This window comes from Lepisma saccharinum, chromosome 27, assembly GCF_977018435.1.
Source record: "Lepisma saccharinum chromosome 27, izLepSacc3.1, whole genome shotgun sequence".
Taxonomy (NCBI): domain Eukaryota; kingdom Metazoa; phylum Arthropoda; class Insecta; order Zygentoma; family Lepismatidae; genus Lepisma; species Lepisma saccharinum.
In genome coordinates this window covers 55,066,340-55,092,568 of record NC_139255.1, presented here as the reverse complement: position 1 = coordinate 55,092,568, position 26,229 = coordinate 55,066,340, and the positions used below count along the sequence as shown (strand labels likewise).

The window sequence follows — 26,229 nt, the reverse complement described above, 5'->3', positions numbered from 1 at the left end:
TGTTTTTTATTATTATTATTATAATTATTTCCACAAGCTTATTTGTTGTTTCACAGTGCTTAACATCACTCTTCCTGACGAGAAGTCCAACTACGTGCATCGCATCGGCAGAGTAGGCAGGGCTGAACGGATGGGACTTGCTGTCTCGCTTGTGTCCTCCGTGCCAGAGAAAGTGTGGTATCATGGGGAATGGTGTTCATCACGAGGCCGGAACTGCTGGAACACAAGGCTTACAAGTGATGGAGGGTGCTGCGTTTGGTATAATGAGCCACAGGTAATTATTTGTTAATTGATTTATGGTAACTACTTTTGAACAAATGTATGTGTGTATAGATATTAGACAACATACTTTCTTCTTCTTGGCCATCTTTGTCCTTTGCCCTGTTTTGTTACAGTTGCTCTTGCCTGTAGTTTTTTTTTGTCCCTACTATGGAACACTTTTTTTGTTTTTGTCACTACATACTATGGAACATTTTTATTTTGTCCCTACTATGGAACATGTTTGTTTTGTCCCTATTATGGAACACTTTGTTTTTTCCCTTTCTGGAAGACTTTTTTTTTATTTTGTCCCTTCTATGAAACGTTTATTTTTGTCCCTATTGTGGAACATCTTTATATTTGTCTCTAGTAGTGTGGAACATTTTTGTTTTAGTCTACTATGGAACATGTTTATTTTGTCCCTGTTATGGAACACTTTTTGTTTTTCTCCCTACTGTGGAACATGTTTGTTTCGTCCCTTCTATGGAACATTTTTTTTTTATTTTGTCCCTTCTATGAAACATGTTTATTTTTGTCCCTATTATGGAACATGTTTATTTTTGTCCCTACTGTGGAACATCTTTGTTTTGTGCCTCTAGCTGGAGCACTTTTAGGTCTTGTCTCTCTGGTATGGAACACTTTGTTTAGAATAATTTGCTTCACCTTGTAAACAATCATAATGAAGGGGTTCAGTTCCTGATGGAGGGACATAGCAGTAGCGAGATTCCACTTTACACTGAAGGTCCATTTCTTGTTAACCTATTTGTCTAAAACTGAATGAAAATATAGACTTAATGAAATGAACTATGCACAACTGACCTTCAACAAGTGTCATCCCACAGAGCTGAGTTCAGGCCAGAATACATGCTCCTTTATTTAAGCTTTGATTCTAAAATCAAAATAGTGTTATAAGATTCCCAGAATGTGTCTATGTTAGTGTTTGAGGTATATGATTAAGGGAAAGTATGTTCATAATTACTATGTGCAAATTACTCACAAGATTAACAATATAAATTAAGTTTTACTTACGTTTTTTGCAAGTATTCTCGCAAAAAACGTAAGTAAAACTGAATTTATAAAGAGAAAGTATATATGTATGTATAAACAAGACATCAACACACAGAGAGAAAGAGAGAGACGGACAGACAGAGACCGACCATCCATGTTTCTGTCAGTCTAAGATGAACCTGCAAGCAGGGTGGGTAAAATCATGATTTTTAATAAAAAAAAAGATTTTTGATAAATTTTTTATTTATATCGGATTTTTTATTTAAATAGATTTAAAAAAGCACTTTAAATTGCTTGTCTGGTTTTTATCACCATACATATAGATATATGCATCTAAAGATATCAGTTTGGCGGTTACGCGGAGATAGGTAATTAACTTGATACACTTGCTAATCATTTTTCTGCGAAAGTTTTTTTTCAGCGATCAATTTCACCACTCGTCTGGTGGCTTCGTCAGGCGTGAACAGAACAGATCGCTGAAAAAAAACTTTCGTGGAAAAATGAATAGTAAGTGTATCAGAGTTAATTATATTTTTTATAGAAAGGCTTTTTCTACAGAGCCTTTCACGGTTGAGCCTCACCCTGTGGCCGAGTGGTTAGCACATCACGCTGCGATGCCAAGGGTCCCAGGTTCGAATCTCGCTCGGGCTTGGTTGTTTGTGAATGTCCGTTCATCAATTTCATCATTTCATTACTTATCCCCATCTTTGCAAATTAGCCAAGAGGCACAAAACGCAATGTAAAATAAACTATATCAGTCAATCAATCAATCAACCTTTCACGGTTTCATAGAACAGTGGCTATTACACCGTGCAGCGAGAGCGCGTCTGCTGGCAAACTGGATGCAACATCCACGTAACTGAAACCGCTAGCTATGTAATGAAATAAGCTTGTACAGTTACAATTAAAATGAGCATGTGCCTTGTTACAAGAGGCATTGGAAATGATATCCTCCTGCATCCACACATTACAGCATGTTTTTAGGAAATTTTCAGTAACACACGAAGGTCCTCTTCTGACATTACTTCAAATTCCCTCCTGATGCTTCTTTCAATTTTCCTAATGTTTTTCTTCAGGTTTAAGAGCTTAGTAGCTCGCCATGCAGATGTCATGAAAATGTCTGTTTCTTGTGCAAGGCACCAGGGGGATTTTTGAACAGTGTGTTCCATTCGTACTCCAATGTTGTCTAGTTTCTCCCCAGTAAGCACACGCCGTTTCACCCTTCGCTTCTTATCAAGAGCAGACCAGTTTCCCTAAATTTGCTCATAGGTTCTCGAACATTGCGTCTGTGTGGAACAGGAACATCTGGAATTCTGCTGCAAAACACCTTCTGACATCCATACAAGAATTCGTAATGACGTACATAGAAATTGCTTGTTTCACATTCTACGCATAGTGTTGCAATATTAGACTGCGAGAAAGCACCAGTAATACGTAAACTGAAACAGAACAATCTAAAGTGCTTGTTAAACACCTTAACACTTCACAAACACATGCAAACTGAACACCAGCTATCTGGATACTGAAGCACTCACGCTTCGAGTGCCAAGGTCAGCATACAGCTGTGGGTCTAAATGCCGGCAGATGCCCTCCCACCACCCGGCGTGTTAGGTGCTGCTTCATGGAAGACTCGACAGTAAAAGGCACTGTAGTAAATGGCACTGTAAAATATTTGAACAGTTTGATTAAAGCAAATGCTCGTAAATAATTAATATACATTTTTCTGTTTCTCATACTGTATATATGAACCTACTACGAGGGTCACTATTTATATTTTGAGCCTTGGCAACACTGATTGAAGTTAGGCGCGATTTGACGTTTGCAGGGAATCGTCTGGCATTATTGACCATAAAGTACTTCAAATGTTTTGTCAATAGCTTCATTTGTGTTGTTTATGTTGCCTTGGAGATTGCGCGACAACAATAAAATGGAATTAACTCGTGAACATTTTCGTGCGATGATTTTTTACGATTTTCGACGTGGATTATCAAGACAAGAGTGCATCGATCAACTTACTTCCACATTTGGCGATGAAGCCCCATCCTTTTCCACTGTGAAACGCTGCTATAACGAATTTAATCGTGGCCGCCATTCGCTCACCGACGAGATTCGCGAAGGTCGTCCAAAATCAGTTGTTGTTAAAGAAATCATTGATGCTGTGCAAAACCTAATACTGCAAGATCGTCGTGTGGCGTACTGTGAGATTGAGGCAACCATAGGCATTAGTTCCACCAGCATATATAAAATATTACATGATCATTTAGCTGCGAGAAAGGTATGTTCTCGTTGGATCCCACACAATTTGACAAAAACTCAAAAAGACGCTCCCGTCAATTGGTGCAAACAAATGCTCAATAAATACAATCGTGGTGCTTCAAAAGACGTATATAAGATTGTAACAGGTGACGAATCATGGATATATGCATATGAGCCAGAACGTAAACAGCAGTCGACTGTATGTGTGTTTCAAGATGAACCCAATCCAACAAAAGTTGTTCGTGCTCGAAGCACATCGAAACAAATGGTCGCCTGTTTTTTCGGGAAAACTGGTAGAACGGTCAACTCTGAATGGTACACAACAATTTGTTTGCCAGAGGTCTTCGGTCAAATACGGAAAACAAACAAACGCCGTCGGATCATTCTTCATCAAGACAATTCCAGCTGTCGCACATCTCGTCTAACAACCGACTTTATGAACAGTCAAAAAATCGAATTGATGGGTCATCCGCCATACAGTCCTGATTTGGCACCCAATGACTTTTTCTTGTTCCCGAATGTCAAGAATAAATTGCGTGGACAACGAATTTCGTCGGCGGAAGATGCCGTTGATGATATTATGGAGGTGTCTCAAATTTGCTTCTCAAATATTTACAGCAGACTTAATCAATTTTCCGTGAAATGCATAACTCACAGGATACTACAGACTTCAGAAAGTGCCGCGACTGTATATAAACTGTAAATTTCGTGTTTAAGAGTCTATTTCGCATTTTGCAGTTCATTTCGCTTCATTTCGTGACAAAACGGTAGGAAAATGCACCTCACACCTTTCAGAAACATGAGAAATTAACATTACAATGTGTTATTTCACATTTCGTGTTTTCGTCAAAAACAAACTATGCATGCCTCTATGTTATTACACATAAAAGGTTCGTGACTAAAATTAATTTTGTATATTATGGGACAAAATGCAACATCTCAGTTTTGATTTGTTCTGACTAAAATATGTCACTGGTAAAATTATACTGTAGTAAATTTGACTCCAAAATCTGTCCCCCCCCCCCACCCGTCAGTTCAGGTTTGCGCTGTCACTGTTTACTGTTTAACATGACTAGTATTTTGTATATTTTTCTACGCAGAATGTTTGCTATTTTTTCACCAAAAGTGATTCTGATATCTGCAAAATCCTTATGTACATTATTCTATAAATTATTTCTTTAAAGTGATTAGAGTCAGTGATTTTTTTTTAAAAAAATGACATGATTTAAATCAATCCGCCTGGCCTGAAATTACACATCTATCATCTGTCCCAGGAATCTGTGGAGAAAGTGAACAAAGCAAGTCCTGTGCACAAGAAGTGGCTTGAGAGGTCTCAACCAATTAATATGTGAGAGGAGAGGTTGCATGGATTGGGCAATGCGACTGCAGCTACCAATCGTGTGCAGCAGCGTACACTGCTTTGCTCTACATACTCCTGGTATGCACTGTACAAGAGGAATTAGGGCTGAGCCAATTCCAATGAAGTACAGTAAAACCTCGTTAATTCGGACCCCGATAAGCTGGACTTTGCTTAATCCGGACAGGCAAAAGGCAAAATAGAAAGCAGAATGCAAGGTTTTAAATGTTCCTAGAAGTCAACAAGAGAACTTCCCAAAGTAAAGGCAGTCAACCACTGATGAAATTCAGTTTCCCGCAGACTTTGTACTGTACTGTATAGTGTATTTGGGCCTATGCCCTTTAAATACACCATTACGCACTTTCCGCACGAGCTGAATATCGACAGTGATCAGGCTCCTCATGTTTGGCTCCTGCTATTACAACAGCTCAAACCCATCGCATGCAGCAGACAAAATGGCTACACCAGCTCCCCTAGCGGTAGTCGAGGAAACAACAACAGGAACCGGAAGTCAACCTAACAGTAAAGCATCGAGTTCCCAAGTGGTTGGTGGCAGAGGCCACCGAAAATTAATTTACAAGTGAGTTCCGCGGATATATCTTTAGTAACTCGCTTACGTCTTATATTATCAACCACGTTGTTTATTCCCCTCAACATGAAAACGTGTTTTGTTGCTATAAACTGAGTTTTAATGCACTTTCTACTTACTGTTCAACTTATTCCCCCCATTAGTCCGGATTAACGAGGTTTTACTGTACTGATATTTTTATAAATTTATATTGATATAGATGCGAAAATTAACCAATTTGTAGTAGTTTAGACTATTTATTTGGAACTACACCATAATACACCAGTTTGCTTTGAAGCAGTCATAATTTCACATAAGATAATTATTTAAACACAAAATCCACTTTACTCTCAATGGCATTGCCAAAATTATGAAAATTGTACATGTTGCATAATTTTCTAAATATTTAGACTCCATGAAAGCTTCAAGCTGCATTTTTTAAAGCTGTTGTGAGATTCCTAGATTCTGGAAATGTATTAGCACTATTTTCCTGTAGTTTACGGTTATTACAAGCATAACTGTTTTTTCATAAATGAAAATAAATGTCTCATGAAAGGAGCGTGTGTTCTCCTGAAACGTCACAAAGAAAAACTGTTTTCTTATGCTTGTAATAACCGTAAACTACAGGAAAATAATTCTATCATGCAAGCAATGCGTACATACAAGAAAAACTAGTATTAGCACTATTATTTCTCATGTAGTTTATGATCCCTGAAAGCACAAACACAATTTTCATGCTTGTAAGAACCGGGAACTACCAGAGAAATAATTCTACATTGTGTACACACAAGAAAAATTATTACCAGCATTGATTATCAGGCAACAAATTTATATGTAGTAAAAATGTGCTAAATATGTAAATCCATATTTAATTGTTTTCACCAAAATGTGGAGTTAAATATGGACTTAAAATACTACACGAGCTACATAAAATACAGTACACTTACATTAACTGTAAAACAACACAAAATGTATTTTCATTTTCTGTTTCCAAAACAATGAATAACAAAATTGTGTTGTAAGTATTAGAACGTGAATGGATTTATATTGACCAAAACTGCAAGAAATAACGGGAGTGTATTTCAAATTTGTCGGTTATTTGCAAGAAATTCACCCAACTCTCTTGGTCAAACGGGAACATGTACTTATTGCGCAAATATGGAGTATATGTTGAGAAGTGTTCTGAAATGTGGAAATAATATGTAAAAATAACCAAAATATGTAAGATATGAGCCAAAACCTAATATATGTAAAAGCATGGGAAATAAAAACTAAATTTTTCAAGTCTACATGTCATGCTGTGCAAGGATAATAGAAAATGTAACTGATTTCAGCTTCATACATATGTAGTTACATATAAGTCCATTCAAACTGATACTTTGTGATACTGATGCATCCATACCTGTCCAGCCCAATAAGAAAAAATCCATACTTGGTAGTAATAGACATACATGCAGGCGCGGTTGACTGTATAGCGCAAATGTGCAGTGAACCCCCAGTAGTATACAAAATAAACAATAACTGAGAAGTTCATAAGCGTAGAGTGCCAAATTCTCTTAGTGAGAAGGAGAAACCGCGGGCCAGAGCCACTCAGCTCCCCTATAGTTCCGTTTCGTGCAAAGCCTCCGCTGAACCTCCGCAAGCCAACCTCTACCATGCTAAAAGCTTAGGGCAGCTAGCAGAAACTCGACGCGTACATATGGCGAAAATACATGCAGTCGGCTACTCCAGGAAGGTCGTCTCGTCAAAACGGACATGCGCAGTTCGTAGGATCACCAGCGAGCTGGAGTCAACCACGCTCTTCTCTCTTCCAGTGTTGCACTATGTGTTTCAATTTGAATTCATTTGGCATTCTCTTTGTATTTTTATATTTTACAAGACTTATTAGATTAATGAAGAGGGTGTAATATAAATGTAGAGGTGACCCCAAACGAAAGCTAGAAGTAAAGATGATGGGACAAATAAGATAAATATGATAGAAAACAACTTGCCTACACATTCAGAGTTTTCATCTTTAAGATGGAAACACTTCAGGTGGAAGGAGCTGAAAAGTCAAAAATAGCGCGAGGGCGAGGGGTTGCTTATCGGACAAGACTTAAACAACCTTTTGGTCTTCTTACGTCAGACTAAATGCTTTCGTTGACATGTTAGGCTTTTTAGGTTTAGTTGTCTTAGAATATATACACTCAATTTTCGGGGCTTACCGTGCTTGACCAAAAATGTAATATTTGCTATTTATTCAAGCCTAACCTAACAATGAAGGCATTTCGCACTTACGTCAGAAGACGACCAGAAAGTTGTTTGGGTTTCGTGCGATCAGTTATACTCTAGCGCGAGAGGTTGTTCGAAGGGACGCGCACATTTAACTTTGTTACGTGTCATTGTCTCCATACTTGTTAGTTTGTTTTGAAGTGCATGGCTGGTGATTGAAATATATATGGCATAGTGACACGTTGAGTGAAGTGAGGTGGATTGTGTATTGGAAGGAGTGTAGTTGTTGCTGTGCGAGAAGTTAACATATTTCATAGAATAGAATCTAATCGCTTTGATATACTTTCGAATAGTTATATAAGAATTATCTTGTAATCAAGGGGTCTTGGGTTCGATTACTGATACATACACATTTTAGCAGGCAGAGATTTGTATTTTTAACTGTAGGTTCAGGATCCAGTTCCAATAATATAGTCTATTTGCCAGTGGTGGGACCAGAAAAGAGTTGGCAAGAGTGGAAAAGGCAAAATTGAGACGAGAATATTTTCTGAATTCTGAGATACCCCTAAATACAATACAATACAAAAATCTTAAATTAAAATGATCGTCCCCTACACACACACTCCTTGGTGCTGTCACTGTTATCTGAACATAAAGCAAATTAACTTTGTCAGTAATCTACCGGCCAAAATTTGATAATTTTCCCAGTACTATCTCTACGAACCAAAGAGTGTAGTGTCTCAAAAGGTTTAGATAAGTCCACTTTGCATAATTTTGGTGAACCCCCAGGAAAATTATGCACGAGCCGCGCCTGCATACATGATATTGTTATGATAACCGACCGTTGAATAAAAGCAATTATGTTCTCTGTTCTGCTTTTGTAGTACCTTGCGGATATTGAAGATCATCTGAACGTGACCATTCAGCAAGTTGAGCCAGACCTGAAAGTGCCGATGGACGAGTTTGATGGGAAGGTGGTGTACGGTCAGAAGCGGCAGCAGTTAGGTAAGTGTGCATGGCTTCAAATCTTATGTGTGGTATGTTATTTATCTCACAAAGGATTTTGCTCATTGGTATTGAAACAATCAAACCGATTTGCAATTGTGATCAAGATAACAACAGATTGCACATTGACTTCTGTGGTAGAGTGGTTAGCACAGCATGCTACGAGGTGGTATCAAAAAGTTTTTTTGAGACTAGTTCTGTATCAAACCAACAGATGGCAGCGCAAGGCTGCACGCACAGGCACATGGAGCACCAACCTTCAAAAGTCAGTGTGCCAAGAGACATCGTCCTGTGTACATCGTGAGCTGTGCAGCTGGTGCTCTTCTGACGACTAGCATTACCACATCTGCGATTTCATCATGGACAGCAAGTTAGAACAACAAGCGAACATGAAATTCTGTGTGAAACTGGGCAAATCCGCCACAGAGATGCTTGACATGATTCGGCAAGTGTACGGTGATGCTGCAATGAGTCGTGCAAGGTGTTTTGAGTGGCACGCGTGCTTCAAGAGTGGAAGAATATCACTGGAAGATGACGAGAGATCAGGATGACCTTCAACGAGCACAACACCCGAAAATGTCGAAACCATTCGGCAACTTGTGCATGAGGATCATCGGAGAACAATCCACAACATTGCTGCCATTGTCGGTGTGTCATACGGAACTGTGCAGGCAATCCTCACATGCACCGTGTTGCTGCCAAGTTCGTCCCCAGGCTGCAGAGCCAGGAGCAGAAGGAACACTGCATCCAAGTCTGCCAAGAACTCCGTCAGCGTGCCGTCTTCCATTGATGTTCTTCCACTCTTGAAGCGCACATGTCTCTGTGCCAGATTTGCCCAGTTTCACACAGAATTTCACGTTTTCTCTGTTCTAACTTGCTGTCCATGATGAAATTGCAGATGTGGTAACGCACGTGGTCAGAAGAGCACCAGCTGCACAGCTCATGATGTCTCTTAGCACAGTCACCTATGAAGGTTGGTGCTCCCTGTGCCTGTGCGTGCAGTCTTGCACTGCCATCTGTTGGTGTGTTACAGAACTGGTCTCAAAATCTTTTGGTACGTCTTCGTATGTTGTCTGGGGTCCAAGGTGCAAATCTGAGCCTGGGCATTCTTCGTGAGCGTCCCTTCATCGGGCCTCCCGGATGACACAGTGGTAACACTGTAGGTTTTCAATCAAGGGCTCCCAGCTTCAGTACCTGGTGGAGGTACAAAATGGTTTGGATCCCACTGTAATCTGTAGGTCCAATCCCAATTATCATATTACAACTCAGATTTGTACTGTCGACAGTAGAATTTGATCCCAACTATGTGAAGAGTTGCAGTTTTAAAAATAACCAATTATGCAAAAACGCAATCAGCATACATCAATTTTTACATTTGCATTTAAAACATTAATTTCCCTTGCAGGAAGCGGGTATCAAAACCACGTGGCACAAATGGCACCAGCGGTTCAAGAGTTGGCACAACTAGAAAGCAAGGCACAGCTGATGTATTTGAAACGGCATTACGGAAAGGAACTTCGCTGAAGATAGGTGCGTTTTTCTTTCTCCAACGAAGAAGTAACTTTCTCTAATAATCCTGAAAAATAGAATCTCTCAAGTATCTGCATTTTGATTTTGCATTATTGTTCAGAATTGCAGGCAGCAGATTAAGCAAAGAATATGAGGTTGAACATTTTTTTCGTTCTTTCAAAAGTACACAGTTATTTTTTTTTTTAGTTTCTTCTGTAAAGGAATTTATTATATTTTGGTTTTTCCAGAAGTGAAAAGTATATTAATGCATTTTTGAAGTGTGTAAAACAATCTGAAATTTATTGGGTAATTAGCATACCATTGCTTGAAGCCTTTCGCAAGTTCATGTTGATGGAAAGGGTTTGCACTGAACAGATGCATGTATTATTTCAACATGATAATTGTTCGAAGATGAGAGAAGTTAAAAATAATTAAAAGACTGTATTTTGTTGAACAGCTGTCAAGAAAAGAAACTGGAGTTTGTTTATATTACTGTATTTATGATATTTAATAGAAAAAGTAACCCATTAAAATGAGTGTGTTGTTTATTGACTACAATATTGGTGGATAATCTACAAAATGACCTACATAGATATAGAACCACATCTATATCTTATCCAATTAAATGTGCTCAAAACTCCACTAAAGTCAATTGCTTGCCCTAAACACAGGGTAATTCATGATAATTCTATTTATGATAGAAAATCAGACAACATGAAGAGAAGCTGTGAAAGTTTTACTCACATTACAAAGATTCAACGTGGGAACCATGTGTGATGCGGTAAACATCGAAACGATAATCAAGTACATGCTATGCACGAGACAGCAACTTATTGTCCATGGTTTCGAAGACACTAACAATTCACAGTTATAACTTTGGCAAATCTTTCGGAAGGGTGAATCATGTGCATTACTACCAAAATGCATGTGGAAATGTCTTTGCACCATTGTGAGTGAATCAGTTCTTGATAGCTCCAACACACAATACACCTTATACTGGTCACCAGTGGTGAAGCTAAGGTGTAAATACTGGGTAGGCTGAAAAATCTGCTTATATTTTTTTATACAGCAGGTCCATGCGTTGATTCTTGTTGGTCGCAAAAGTATCAATTACTCTTTCCTTGAAGCCTTGATCAATAGAAAGTTCTTTAACCAGTTTTTTTTTTTCAATGGCTATTGTACTGAGACTGAGAGAACTTAATGTTTCATTTTTCATTGAATTACGGAGATAATGTTTTACTCTCTTGAGGGTGCTCATACTTCTTTCAGAGGAAGCTGTTGTAACAGGGAATGTCGAGACCAACTTGATAAGTTGTGTTACTTCTTTGTAGGTTGTTTGAAGATCATGCTAACTATGAATTTTAGAAGGTCTGCAGGAGGTAAATGCTTTTCTTCATCAGCATAGATATTCTTTAAATCATTTTCTAATCGTTCTTTGTTGAAAAATGGATATGTGGACAGAAGGTTATTTAATTTCATCACAGGAAAATGTAGTTTATATCCCCCAAAGCTATTTTGGTCTAGCAATTCAACAAATTTTATCTTTTCAAGATCTCCAAAACGTATTTCCATTTGTAGAGTCAGTGTCTCCAAGATTTCGTAGGTTAAGCATCTGAGAGCCACAAAGTCTTGTTCACTTACATTTATTTCACTGCAAATCCTCTTAAGAGTTTTCAACACATAATTTCACAGTATTATATTTTTATAACATAAATACAATATGTGACACACACATAAACACACGTGCACATGCACTTGAAGTAAATTCACATTCAACAATGTAGCGCGTGAACGACGCACTTTGCACAAGAATACTAGAAGAACAACAGGTTGGTTCTGAGGCTAGCCGCTTTCACCCAGTGAATCGGCAGTCCCCTCCCCTTACACTCCCCTTCCACCTACACAGAGCTCATGCTGTAGCTGCCCTTTAACGCGAGGCTTTTCGTCAAAAGCCTCACAGTTCGGACCGAACGCACTCCTTTTTCTCTCCTGACTAACAAGATATTTGGAAGGATCGGCGGAACCAAACGTTCGGATTACATAGTTTAATTCGTTTTAAGGAACTTTGATTGTTACAGGGAACAAGAACATTTTAATTTCAACATTTTTTGGGTAGGCTAAGCCTCAAAAGCCTCATAGGAGCTTCGCCACTGCTGGTCACTAGCCATTTTGCATTACTGGCGATCCTGGTGGAGCAGCATAAGCCCACTTGTGAGAAGAAAACTTCCAGAGTTTTCTTTTTATTGAGGCCTTGTCGGATTTTCTATCATAAATTGATAGGTCATAATAACTGTGTAAAGTTGCACCAGTCATTTTGAATTACCCTGTATATATACAGGATGTTTCCGTGGCCTTGAATCAAAGCGACAGAGTGGATGGAGACTGACCCTGTACCAACATGAGATAAGGATCCCCAGTCCCGAAAAACACGCCATTAAAAAGTTATAAGCCAAAACTAGTTGGGCTGCCTATGACAGTGAAATAAGACAACTGCAGCTTGTAGATCCATTCAGCCAATTTGATTCAAAGGTGTGGAAACACCCTGTATATTGTGGGTCAAGGTGAAGAATTTGGGATAGCAGGAAATATTTTTCAAATTTCGTAATTTGAAAAATTATTTTTTAGGCTATAAAGTATTTGTTTTTTCAGAAAAGAAATAAGACAATAAAAGAAGTATGAAGTAAGGTGTTTGAAGGATCATTTAATAACGCTTAAAGTGAACCTAAATTTATTAACATTGCTTAATTCTGATAAGTGAAAATTTTCAAAATGTAATGCTTTGAAAAAAAAAACATTTTCAAGAACTTAAACAATAACATATGGTAACAATTGTTAATTTCTAATAACATGTATGGCCTCCCCTTGCTCTAATAACAGCCTGCATACGATTAGGCATAGACTGAATCAAATTCAATATTCTTTCCTATGGGATATTACGCCACTCGTCTTCTACCGCAACACGAAGTTCTACGATCGAAGCAGTGGCAGGAACTCTGGTGCAAACTTTTTTTTACTCATCAGAACATGTCATACGAATTTATTACTGAACTACATGCACAGTTCACTAACACCTCCAAACAGTTGGAAGAAAAAGTAAGTACAAGTAAACATTTTATGTGAAAAGTGTGAGGTGGGTCTATTTCTTTGCACGCAAGTGTATAACTGTTACAACATGTTTCATACATGCATGACATGAACTAGTAACTGTGGTGGTTTGAATCCTGGTCTGGGCATGGATATTCTTTGTGAGTGTCATCCTCAATTTCATCATATTATCACTCATCTTCATCTTTGCGACTAGGCAAAAGTGTCAGAAAAAGGACGTAAAATGAACCAAATCAATCAATCAAACTATGAAATGGTTTCGAAATTCTGACGCTGATAGAATGACTCTCAAAGTTTTTGTAGGAAAGCACCATGGCTTTCCTATAGGAACCAGTAGTAGAAAATATGGTGCTGTAGTCAGAGGTAACAGCAAAATGTAAAGAAATTCAAAAGTTGTTTTTTTTCTCAATAGAATAACATCATTTTTATTTAAGTTAACCGACAGCGTTGCAGTTGAATGTATATTGCAGAGGACATTTTTTCTGCAGCCGACAAAAGTGAAGAGAGAGGCCGTTCCGCTACCCTCAAGAGGTAACAAGAGGAAAGGGCGCCAATGCAAGGGAACAGCTGGGAGTTATTCATATGCCTGTTTAGGGGGTCAGTTGCCGTTGCAGCCTACCGGATCAGCAAGTGTTGTCACATTGGATTTCCAGAAAAGAGCTAAATTCCGCCTAAAATAGGGATGCTATTTCTCTGAAGCAACAAAAGCTAGACTGCAAAGCCAAAACTGGATTTAACTACAACTGAGATTGTTTACGTAATAGACGAAAATATAAGTAGTTGATGCGATTCATGATTTGGACAAACCTTGCTCCAAAAAACCAAGTTGGCAACAGTAGTATGTACATGTGGACTTCCCTTCCACCGCTGAAGGAGGGGAATTTGTTGCTTTTAGTTTTTGAATTAGCAACTAGTACAAATATGTTATTTGTTTTAAGAAATAAAATACAGAAATCTACTTACAAATTGGTATATTACACTATATCCCATAATACATAATTAGAACAGTAACAGTGATAATCAAATGTCTTTCTTCTTATCAAAGATTTTTATCAATAATAAAACTTAATTGTGAATGTTATAAAAAGGTGACAGTTACAAATTCTGTCATCTGCTCACCGCAGAAACGTCAAACTGACCCAAGAAATGTGTTATTGTTCTTCCCCTTTCCACCTCTTTGCAAAGAAACAGAGATGGTTGACAAGGCTCGACCATTATTCACTGGATTTTCACAGTAACTCTCTCATGAGTGGTAGTTCTTTCTAGGAGTCATTGTGGCTAAATCGTTGAGCGAATTGAAAAATAAAGAGAACGAAATGAACAAGAATCCAGATCAATGTTTTTTTTTTTTGGGGGGGGGGATAGGGTGGAGATGGTAACGTCCGATGGCCGGTAACACTTTTGAAAAAGTCACGCCACGCCAAGCCGCTGGCTGTAGTGGAACCACAGGCAAAAGAGCTTGCCCAAATCCATGACTCCTGTGCATCGTACTCCTACATGAAGAGGAGGGGCATAGTGGAGCATGCTTCCTTATGGCCTCTATAAGTAAACATGCGAAGGCATTTGTTTTATTGGAATACACAAGAACCTTGTCTGCCGTGACTCTGCAGTGTTGATTTCCAGGAACTTTGCAACTATATCACCACAACTGTGGTACTGATCAACCATGATATGCTAACATGCATGAGGGGTGAAATGCAGTATTGGTTAGATATCTGTCGCATCATCAAATGTAGCACAGAACATTTATGAGATGTGTACAAAAACTTAGAGTTTGACGTTCTATCGGCCTGTCAGTTGTATTGTTTATCTGCAGTAAATTTTTAAAATGTTTCACAGACTTATGAATCATCCTGTATAAACAAGTTCACAGCTCCCTTTGGTAAATATGCAGATATAGGAATCAAGAAACAAAGAAGAAAAAGAGATCAACATGCAGAAGTGAGTATAAACAAGCTCCACCGGCACCTCCTGTAAACAGGAAACAAGAAAGAAAGAAAATAAGAATTAAGCAGGAGCAGCAAATAGCAAAATCGATCTCAGGATTGAACACTTACAATGAAGAGGAGGTAGGGAAATTCAAATGAACTTTCATATTAGCAAAAATTACGAGATGTCCCAAGAAACATTTGCTTGCAACAAATGTAATACATTATTCTTTGTATACTTTAAAAAAAAGGTAAAGTGCTCCCCTATGCTTAGCACCACGCCATGAAGGCGTATAGGGGGTGTGGGTTTTTTCTTGATCCGGTCGTGAGTGGGAGTGATGTGATCAGCATCATCCCCCTGACCGCCTTTACCCCCCAGGTACCCATGTCATTCAACGCTGAGTGGGAGCCAGGGCCGCTTCCAACGGTAGAAAAGTTTCCGGATTTGAACCGGCCGGGGGATCGAACCTGGGACCTTTAGCATGACCTTTTCCAGGGAGGGGCAAGGAATGTATTTTTTCCAGGGGGGGCAAGCAAGGCACATTTTCCCCAATAATAGTGTTGTTCCCTCAAAAAGCATTGCTTAAATTTGAATTTTTCATACTCATGCAATAATTAACACATATTATTGTGGCTGAAATGAATTTCAGGGGCACCGACTTGTCAAAATTATGGGGGGGGGGCTCTGATCACTGAAATAAATGAATGAATGACTCACTCACTCCCTTTTTTAAAAATAAAAATTACGTCTTCCTATAGCAGTTCTTAAGCAGCTATTTTCCTCATGCAAATGAAATGTAACATGAAAAACGTGTGTCTGCTCATTTTTTTTTTAGATAACAATTAACATTTTATTTAAAAGTAGGCTATGTATTTACATTAAGAGGCCAACATAACAGTTTATGCCGGCCTCGGTAGCCGAGCATGTTGGGTGGTCGGCTCAACTCGCTTTGATCCGGAGGTCTCGGGTTCGAGTCCCAGCGAGGGCATGGGTGTGTTTTAATGTCCGCAACAGACTTGTAAAGAAATGACATGTGACAGGTGCAAAGAACCTTAGTGTTGATGTACCCATGAAAATAGCAAATATTTACAATATTTAACCGTTTTATTTAATTATTTACATAAATGCTAACACAAATCGCAGGCAAATAGTTTTACTTTTTTGTTCTTGCTACAATATTTTACTTTTTAAATTTAATTTTGCAATAATAAATAAACACATAGCACGCCGTGCTTTAGCAATAATGCCTTTGATCATAGCCGTTCCCGCTTTCGCAATACAGACTTTTCATAAGCTTTCCTTGCGTACTTTACTGCAAGCCAGAGTTGAATAAACTCAAAGACTTTAGAATTATTTTTCCCTTATTCTTTGGACTAGAGGAATAGATTTCGAGGATAACTAAATATCGTACATATCAATATTGCCTGAAAGTCGTGTTTTCGACCTCAAATTGTTCAGAATTCACTAAACAACAAACTGGTATAATTGTCATATCACCTCGTTATTTTGAAACTCTTTTTAGTAAAAATGTTAACAATAGAGTAGAGGCGGCGAATGTGGAATGGTCGGCAAAAGTGGAATACGATGATATTTACAACTACATACGTCTACCATCTATTGGGGTAGTTTAGAACCATCAGATGGTATGTACAGATGGCAGCACTGAAGCAACCCCCGCCATCCACTGTGAATGTTTGCTGACAGAGCACATAAAGCTGTTTTGGAGGGAGCTGACTTTTTTTCGTTACCGTCGTTTTGTACACACAAAGCAAACACAAGGTAAGATTTCTGCAAGTGTTCTGTGACATTGTTCGCCAATGTCGTAGCTAAATAAGCATTGTCAATTAGGTATCCTGGAAGTTTCCTTTATTATCTAATTTAAGATTAAAAAAGAAAAGTAGTTAGCAGGTAATGTGGAATAGGTGAGGGTGGTTAATGTGGAATACTATTCCACATTACCCTCTCTTTTTCAGGCCTTGATACAATTTGTTAAAATCACATTTTTATAGTTTTATGACTTCCTGCATGCAGTTATAAGGTACAGCTAAATGGCAGAGAATGTTTATCATGTTGTTGGGGGTTCAAGACACCCTCAAAATTTCTGCAAACTTGTTAATGAGAATTTTTTTGGCAAATATTCCCTCGACATTGATCTTATTATGCGGCAGCCATTCTTTCTTCAGCTCTTATTACTGTTCTTATTACGAAAATAGATTTTCCTAAACACTTCCAGAAAAAAAATTGAAATTGTGCCCATGTTAAGATAGAATAATTACTGTAAATGTATTATGACAAAAAATCCTATATTTAATCTGCATATTTAATGCTCTAAATGGTCTCTTTATATTTTGCAGATTCAAAGACCTTCCCAGAAGGCCGAAAGGAGGAGTACAGCAGAAGAAGTGGGACCCAGATAAAATGACGCAGGCAGTGACAGCAGTCAGGCAAAAAGAAATGGGATTTCTGCGTGCCAGCAAAACATATGATGTTCCACGGACCGCATTATTTCGATTAGTTAGAGAACATTCTGACAAATCTGCAGATGACGCTGCAAGAATACATGTAGGTCGAAAGCCAATCTTCTCTCCAGCCATGGAAAATCATCTTGTCAGTTATGTCTTAGAAATGGAATCTCGTTGCTATGGACTCACAAAACGTGACATTTGTTCAGTTGCTTATCAATTAGCTGTTCGAAATAATGTGAAGCACCCGTTCTCTGTGGTAAGAGAATGTGCTGGTAAAGACTGGTTTAGATTGTTTATGCAAAGACATAAGGATGCAGTGACTCTTCGAAATCCCACTGGAACCTCATTTGCGAGAGTAAATGGCTTCAGTCGCGAAAACGTGGCTAAATTTTTCAACAACTTGGAAGATGCCTACAAGAAGTTCAATTTCCCCCCTGACCGTGTGTATAACGTAGATGAGAGTGGACTTACTGTGGCGCAAACCAAACAGGACAAATTCATTGCATTAAAGGGGAAAAGACAGGTGGGTGCTCAGACATCAACTGAGCGAGAATCACTAATAACTGTAGTAACATGTATGGGTCCGGGTGGTTCATTTGTCCCTCCCATGTTAATTTTTCCAAGGGAAAACGAAAATGTTCAACTGATGAAATATCACTTCCAGGTTCCATCGCAGCGTACCATCCCTCAGGCTGGATTCAACTCTCAATGAGGAGTTGAGATTGTTTCTCCGTAACCATGGGAGAAGAGCAACTCATTTTGACGTAGGAGAACTCTTTTCCAGAGCTTACCTACGTGCTCAGTCGGGCGAGATTGCTGTTAATGGATTCAAATGCACAGGGATTCATCCCCTGAATATAACGTTTTTAGGGATAGTGATTTCATTGGAGCTACCAACACAGCCAGTAATGACGTCTCTCTACCTCCTGATAGTGTTAATCCACAACCATCCACGTCTTCGCCAACTGAAAATCCCACACCGCCTGTACAGGAAACAACTTCACCAAGTGAAAAGTCTACAAATGCTGTCTACGCTCGCCGATCAACTCAACCCAACCATGCAGTAACACCGTGGGATATATCTCCAGTTCCAACTACAAGTAATGCACAATCCAAGAAGGGAAGCAGAACCACTTCGTCAACTGTACTCACAGGAACACCTTATAAACATTCTCTACAACACTCTCTTCGTGAATCAGAAAAGAAGAAGTCAAAGAAAAGCAACTCGTGCAAGAGATGTATCTTCAAAGAATCAAATCAGTGTGAAGGGAAAGGAAAAGATGAAATGGCAAAATCCAGAACGCAGCGTGGCAAGAAGCAGGAAGACATTGCAAGTACAACAAGTGAATCGACCATTGAAAGTGATGGAATCACCTCTGATCATTGTAGTGTGATTGGTGAAAGTGTAGGTCCGAGGAACCCAGACACTGAGTGCTTGTTCTGTGGAGAGAATTGGTCGACTGATGTTCCAGTCGTTTTGTACACACAAATTGTGAATTGTGGGCCCATGAGCTCTGTAGTGCATCAGAGGGAGATGTGTTTATTTGCAATTTTTGCAAGTAAATTTGTAGTTTTTCATTTAACTGCATAACGAATGTCGAATTAACATAAATGAACAGAACAATAAGGCTAAGTGTCAAAGTTGTGTAATTATGAGGGTAATGTGGAATACTGTATTCCACATTACCCCCCCCCACTTTCATTTTGTTGACATTTCGCACTTTATTCACTAATGTTTTTTTTCTTCAAAAGCACATTAATTATTTCAAATATTCTGAGTGTTTTTTTGAAAAAGGAATGTGTATTGCATTTTTTTTGTTGAATTTTCATATCAAAATGTGCACAAATAAAGTAATTATAGTTCAAAACAAAAACGGTATTCCACATTTGCCGCCTCTACTCTACTCATAATTATATACTTAGTTTATAGTAATAAGTCATGTGTTTTTCTGTCTCCGTTCATAGCACCCCCAAAGTTGATGGTTTAGCGATCTCAGCCCCCCAAATTTGATGATCTAGAACATTTCAAATGTGTATTTAAAGTTAAGTTCATGTGGCACAATTCGCCGACTTGTCAAAATTATTGGGGGGCTCTGATCACTGAAATAAATTAATGAATGACTCACTCTCTCTCTTTTTAAGTTTTGGCCTAAGTGTTCGGAATCTCATAAAAGCCCATGAATTCCTCAAAAATATCAATTTTTTATTCACAGCTCGAATGCAGAATATTAATTGTCCACGGATGGACATGTCACAAGTATCGTCAACCATAATAGCAAAATATTCCCGACTTTTAATATCTGCTGATACCACGGAGCGCAAAACAGATCTCCCTAATATATCAATGATCTCGTTCTGAATGTCATGTGAGAGCCATTTGTAAGCCGAACGTCTCATCCACTACCCTAGTTCATGCACATCGTCTTTTGAAACTCATTTTCGTAAAAAAATTAACAATACTCATAATTACATACTTAGTATATAGTAATAAGTCATGTGTTTTGCTGTCTCTGGTCATAGCCCCCCAAAAGTTGATAGAGCATTTCAAATGTGTATTTAAAGTTAAGTTCATGTGGCACAATTCAGAGTGAACTTTACAAGAGAAGCAAAATAATACATTAGATCCTCTTAAGCAAAATTATTTGGGGGGCTCTGCTCCCACATCGTTAACATTGGGGGGGCTCGAGCCCCCAAAGCCCCATGGAGTCGGCGCCTATGCTTCCATTATAAGCAGACGAATACCAAGCACCGGGTTCAACACCAGCGCCTCTAGCGGATCATTTTCGAGTGGAACCAGCCAGAGTGCGCAGAACTGTGCCGTTTTCCACACTACGTTATTCAAGGCTCTGTACCTGCACTAAGCCTTGTTTACCATGAAAACGTAAACTGTCCTTGCCGCGCCCTCCCCCCTGCCCCCCCCCCCCCCAGTTTTGGCAACCAATCGCCGCTACTCAGGGGTGTCCACGGGCGGCTTTGGGAAGGCAGGTTGCATCCACCTAACATTGGAGGGGGGGATTCCTTTTGTTTTTTTGTGGTGGAAATTAGACTAAATAAAAATTTTGCCATTGAACAGAAGTTCTACTTCTTTAACATGTAATAATCACTTCCAATACTGCTAAGGGATGGGTAATAAGTATTATTTTTGGGGGGGGACTATACAACTCTTAACTATCAATGTTAAGTTTTAGAGACAAGACAAGTCTTGGGGAGACAAGGAGGTAGTTGCCCCCCTATTTTTTGCCACTTTTGCCCCCGCACTATGCTAAACCTTATGTACCAAGGGAAAGTAAACTGCCCTTGCCCCTCACTTTTTGCATCTTGCCACCTAGTTTTGGAACCAAATCGCCGCCACTGGTCTTAGATTATCCTGGGAATTCTGCTACCAAATTAAATAAAATTAATATTTAGTAACTTTGCAAAGAAATAGTTGTAAACATTTTCTCATCAGATGATTGCGAAGTATCATCCTAGTATGACACTTCATTTGAAATGTCAGAAAATAAATTACGTATAAACAGTGGTTTTGGACGGGGAGTATGTATTAGAAAGCAATCAATGTGTTAGCTTTCTGCGTGACGAAAAATTTACATTTTGGATATAACTGTCGACAGTATTGCATTCAAATTAAAGTCAATTACGATATATTTATCAAAATCATTGGGAGGGGGGCTGCGTCCGGGGTGTTGGTGGGTATGAACACCCCTGCCGCTACTTGTTGGGATATATGAATTCAATTTTCATAATACTTGGTTATCGTTGGGGGCGGAGGCACGTGCCCTCCACAAAATCCGACAATACCATCTACCTTTCCTTCTAAAGGCTAGAGGCGCTGGGCTTCGCATTAGGGATGGCCAGATCCGGATCCTGGCGAATCCGAAATCCGGATCCGGTTGGTTCCGGATCCTAAAATTTTTCGTATCGGATCCGGATCCGTTTTGCCATCCAACATGCGCTTCTTTGGAAAGTAAGAATGTGCTTATAACATATTGTTACCTGCTAATATACATATAAATGATACTGCCAGGTGGTGTGGACTTGAAAAGCATTCAGTTTGAAATGGAGTCTTGGACTGGTGCGTATATATATATATACATACACACACACACACACACACACACACACACACACACACACACACACACACACATATATATATATATATATATATATATATATATATATATATATATCGTGTGTGTGCGCACGTTCGCTATTTGTAATTAATTAATACACTTACAAGGGAGGTCTAAGTCCCCCCCTCTGATTTCCTTGAAACTTTGCAGGTGTATAGAGGCCCCCCCCCTCAAATGTCAAGATGAGGAGAAATTGAAGTGGGGATCTGACCCCGAAACCACGTAAATATGGCATAGGAAGAAACAGGGGGCATAGGGCCTCTCTATACACCTGTCAAATTTCATGGGAATCGGAGGGGGACACAGGGGTCAGATGATCCCCACGTCAATTTGTCCTCATCTCGACATTTGAGGGGAGGTTGCCCCCTAGAACAGATTTTTAGCCGAAACAAAAAAACACTTATTTCTTCCATTGGGCCCCACTATACACCTGCTAAGTTTCATGGAAATCGGAGGGACACAGGGGTCAGATCCTCACTTCAATGTGTACTCATCTTGACATTTGAGGGGGTTTTGCCCCCTAAAACCGTTTTTTAGCTGAAACAAAAAAAAAACACGTATTTCTTCCTTTGGGCCCCACTATACGCCTGCCAAGTTTCATGGAAATCGGAGGGGAACACTTAGATAACCTCCCTTGTTAGTCTTACACTTTGTAATTATATAACACTGCATATATTATAATGTTTTATTTTAATTTGTAAAACTGTAACTGTAGAACAATTGTATAATTTTTGTATAACATTTCTATCTTGTTATATGTGTTAAAGGTTTCATCCTGGAATGGAATGTCTCACATTTATGTGTGTTTTCATTTCCAATACATTCGAATGAATACATATTCGTTTCAATGGCATTTACAAAATCACCTCTGACATTTTATGTTAAACAAGTAAGATTATTTTTGTGCACGAGTGTGTTAGCCGATGCGTAGCAAAGTATTTTAGGAACAACACTTGAAAAAAATTCTTGTAGGACTAACTAATGAAAAATTTCTTTGTAATCGAAGATCATAATACCTTTTAAGGTGTGGTAATATTATAATGGGATTGAGATACGAAACTCTCGGATCCGGATCCGTTTGGCCATCCCTACTTCGCATGCGTCCCACACAGGTCTGTAGCCAGAATTGATCTCTAGGAGGGGCTCACGGGTAATGAGGGGGGGGGGGTTGTAAATCAACTCCATTTTTCAAAAGTTTAACAGTGTTAAATTAAGGTAAATTATGTGTGGGGGAGGGTAGTCATTAAGTTACATAAAGTTCAGAAATATCACACAAGTACTACATTTTTTCTACAGGGTGGCTCAATAAGTCACTTAAGGCGAGTAGAGGTTGAACGCGATAAGGCCGGTCGGTGTTTAATATTCGCAATTCATTTGCACGGGTGTTAATTAATTTGCACGTACTTAGAACTTATTTGCGCGTACTTAGAATTTATTTGCATGTACTTAGAATACTTTACATTTATGTATTTGCATGTTTATAACTTTTTATGAATATATAATTATTTATTTTATGAAAAATATGTATATAGAAGGTAATTAGAGGTACTAAACGGTATGCATATGGTTTTATATTCATTACTGCAAAGTATGTAATGTATAAATCGATAATAATTAATGTTTATAATATTGAAAATAAGTTTTCTATGGTTTATGAACCGCTATGAACGGTGGTAATGGGTGTAGGTACAGGTTCAATTACGATTGGGGACGGTCCCGGTACTCGAACCCGCGATATGTAATGTTATTAATTAGTACTATGTAATAATTTCATCATGTTATGAAATACGATGGTGCAACACGCTAGACAGAATACTGTCTCCGAATTTTGACTCCGCTCTGATGCCAGACAGAGAGAATGAATTAATATTCCGCGCAGGTAGAGAAGAAAGGAATTTTGGGGAAGCGCGCTCAAGGTCAAATGACGTCACAACGTCAGGACAAAGAAGGAATCTGATTGACCAATCAGAGAACGCGTCGGTAGGTTTTCAGAACCGGTTTTTTCAAGGTTAACCAGTACGCAATAACAGGGGAAAGCTATGCAATACTGTAGGGCAGGGGAGGGATTGAGCCAGACAACAAAGAATGTCTGAGAATGCGCAGCAAGGGTCAAATCTCTGAAGCTATGCGGTTTCCGCCGCCAATTAATATTCCGCTCAGGTTTGCCTCCAAGGCACAGGACGCTTTAGCGCAGGTTTTTTTTATCTGTACTATGAAGAAGGGAGATCTATTAGGGACGGGGCCTACAGTTTTCACCATTTGCTTTTATCACGGGGTAACGAACCTAGGACCCTTTGATTATTGATTTAGGTAGTAAATGTATGTTACTGTGTGCTATTTAACTTAATTTTGAGTTTATTTTTTACCAAACTTTGACTTTATGTCAAATCTTTTACAAGTTTTTATGTATTTTTACCAAAATAACACTATTTATACTATTCAGGCAACATTTTTTATTAAATGTTGGACTCGCAAAGACATTTTTTCAACTTTTAACTTATTATTTTACAATTTTATGTTAATTTTTTTTACCAAAATAACACTATTTATACTATTCAGGCAACATTTTTTATTAAATCTTGGACTCACAAAGACATTTTTTTCTACGTCTAACTTATTATTTTACAACTTTATATTAATTTTTTACCAAAACAACACTATTTGTACTAATCAGGCAATATTTTTTATTAAATTTTGGACTCGCAAAGATATTTTTTCAACTTTTAACTTATTATTTTACAACTTTATGTTAATTTTTTACCAAAATAACACTATTTGTACTATTCAAGCAACATTTTTTATTAAATTTTGCACTCACAAAAAACATTTTTACAACTTTTTAACTTATTATTTTACAACTTTATGTTAATTTTTTTACCAAAATAACACTATTTGTACTATTCAGGCAACATTTTTTATTAAATTTTGCACTCACAAAGACATTTTTTCAACTTTTAACTTATTATTTTACAACTTTAAGTTAATTTTTTACCAAAATAACACTATTTGTACTATTCAAGCAACATTTTTTATTAAATTTTGGACTCACAAAGACATTTTTTTCTACGTTTAACTTATTATTTCACAAGTTTATACCTATTTTTAACCTAAATAACACTATTTACACTATTCAGGAAAGACTTTTAGTTACATTTTCGACACACAGAGTGTGTGATCTCAACTTCTATCTGTTTATTTCACAAGTTTAGGCTTATTTTTACCAAAATAACACTATTTATACTATTCAGGAAAGACTTTTAGTTATATTTTCGACACACAAAGTGTGTGATCTCAACTGCTATCTGTTTATTTCACAAGTCTAGGCTTATTATTACCAAAATAACACAATTCAGTCTGTTCAGGAAAGACTTGTAGTTACATTTTCGACACACTAAGTGTGTGTTCTCAACTTCTATTTGTTTATTTCACAAGTTTAGCCTAATATTACTCAAATAACACAATTTAATCCAGTCAGGAAGGATTGGTTATTATATTTTGGATGCACAAAGAGATGTTTTCAACTTTTTTGCTGATTTTTTGCAGGGTATGTATTAATTTTTATTTATTTTGTTTTGTATTATATATACATTTACAAATTTTTAACTTAGAGTTTATTATTTATTTAAATTTTTTCGAAAACACTAAAGAAAAAGTACTTTTAGCTAAAATGTAAGCCACAGAATATATATTATTATTATTATTATTATTATTATTAGGGTTTACTGATTTTTACTATGCTATTTTTGGATCTGTATTTCTATATGTATTTATTTAGGTCAGGTTACGCCTGCTACGTAGGAAAGTTTGTTTATTTTAGAGTTTGCTGAGTATTTTGTTACTGTTGTACTAGGTAAAAGTTTTCTAAATATATCAGGTAGGGCTCCATTCATATACTTTTGTTTTTGCTATTTTGGAGATGATGCGATCAGCATCACTCTCCATCTGCTTTTTATTTTATGTACCCAATATTATTTTGAGGCTTAGTGAATTCTAGAGCCTATTTATGCAGGAGAGAGGGCTTGAAAATTCTGATCTCAGATAACCCACAACTTTTTGTCAGAGTATTTTAAAGGATATTTTATATTTATTATGTGCCACTAGAATATCAAAGCTTGCTTAATTTTTATGTCTGTAACGCTGTTATTGTATTTCTAGCTAAGATTTACTGGATAAAGTACACGAAATGTTTAACATTTCGACTATTTGCCAAATTTTTAGTGTAACAAAAATTATTGTGTGTCTATGAGGTCTGAAACCCCTTTACCGAGGGGTCCACAACTGGACGCTTACCAACATTGTTTATTTTCTTTTTAAATATAACCATTTATAAATATATTGACAATTCACAGACAAGACGAAGTTCACAGACGACTGACTATATGAACCATAGGTCCACTTGCTAAACTTTTTTTCTATGCTAGAAGA

At 37.9% G+C, this 26,229-nt stretch overlaps 1 protein-coding gene across 1 annotated transcript in view; it reads left to right on the top strand.

Annotated features, from left to right (window-relative positions):
- The window catches only part of Ddx1 (ATP-dependent RNA helicase Ddx1), a 59,998-nt gene extending 49,299 nt beyond the window's left edge, over window positions 1-10,699 (top strand). The window contains exons 12-14 of the mRNA XM_083113055.1: window positions 57-274; window positions 8,543-8,663; window positions 10,069-10,699. Coding sequence (XP_082969181.1) covers window positions 57-274; window positions 8,543-8,663; window positions 10,069-10,187 — 458 coding nt within the window. The 3' untranslated portion in view covers window positions 10,188-10,699. The remainder of the gene's footprint in view (window positions 1-56; window positions 275-8,542; window positions 8,664-10,068) is intronic.
- Window positions 10,700-26,229: the final 15,530 nt, after the last annotated feature.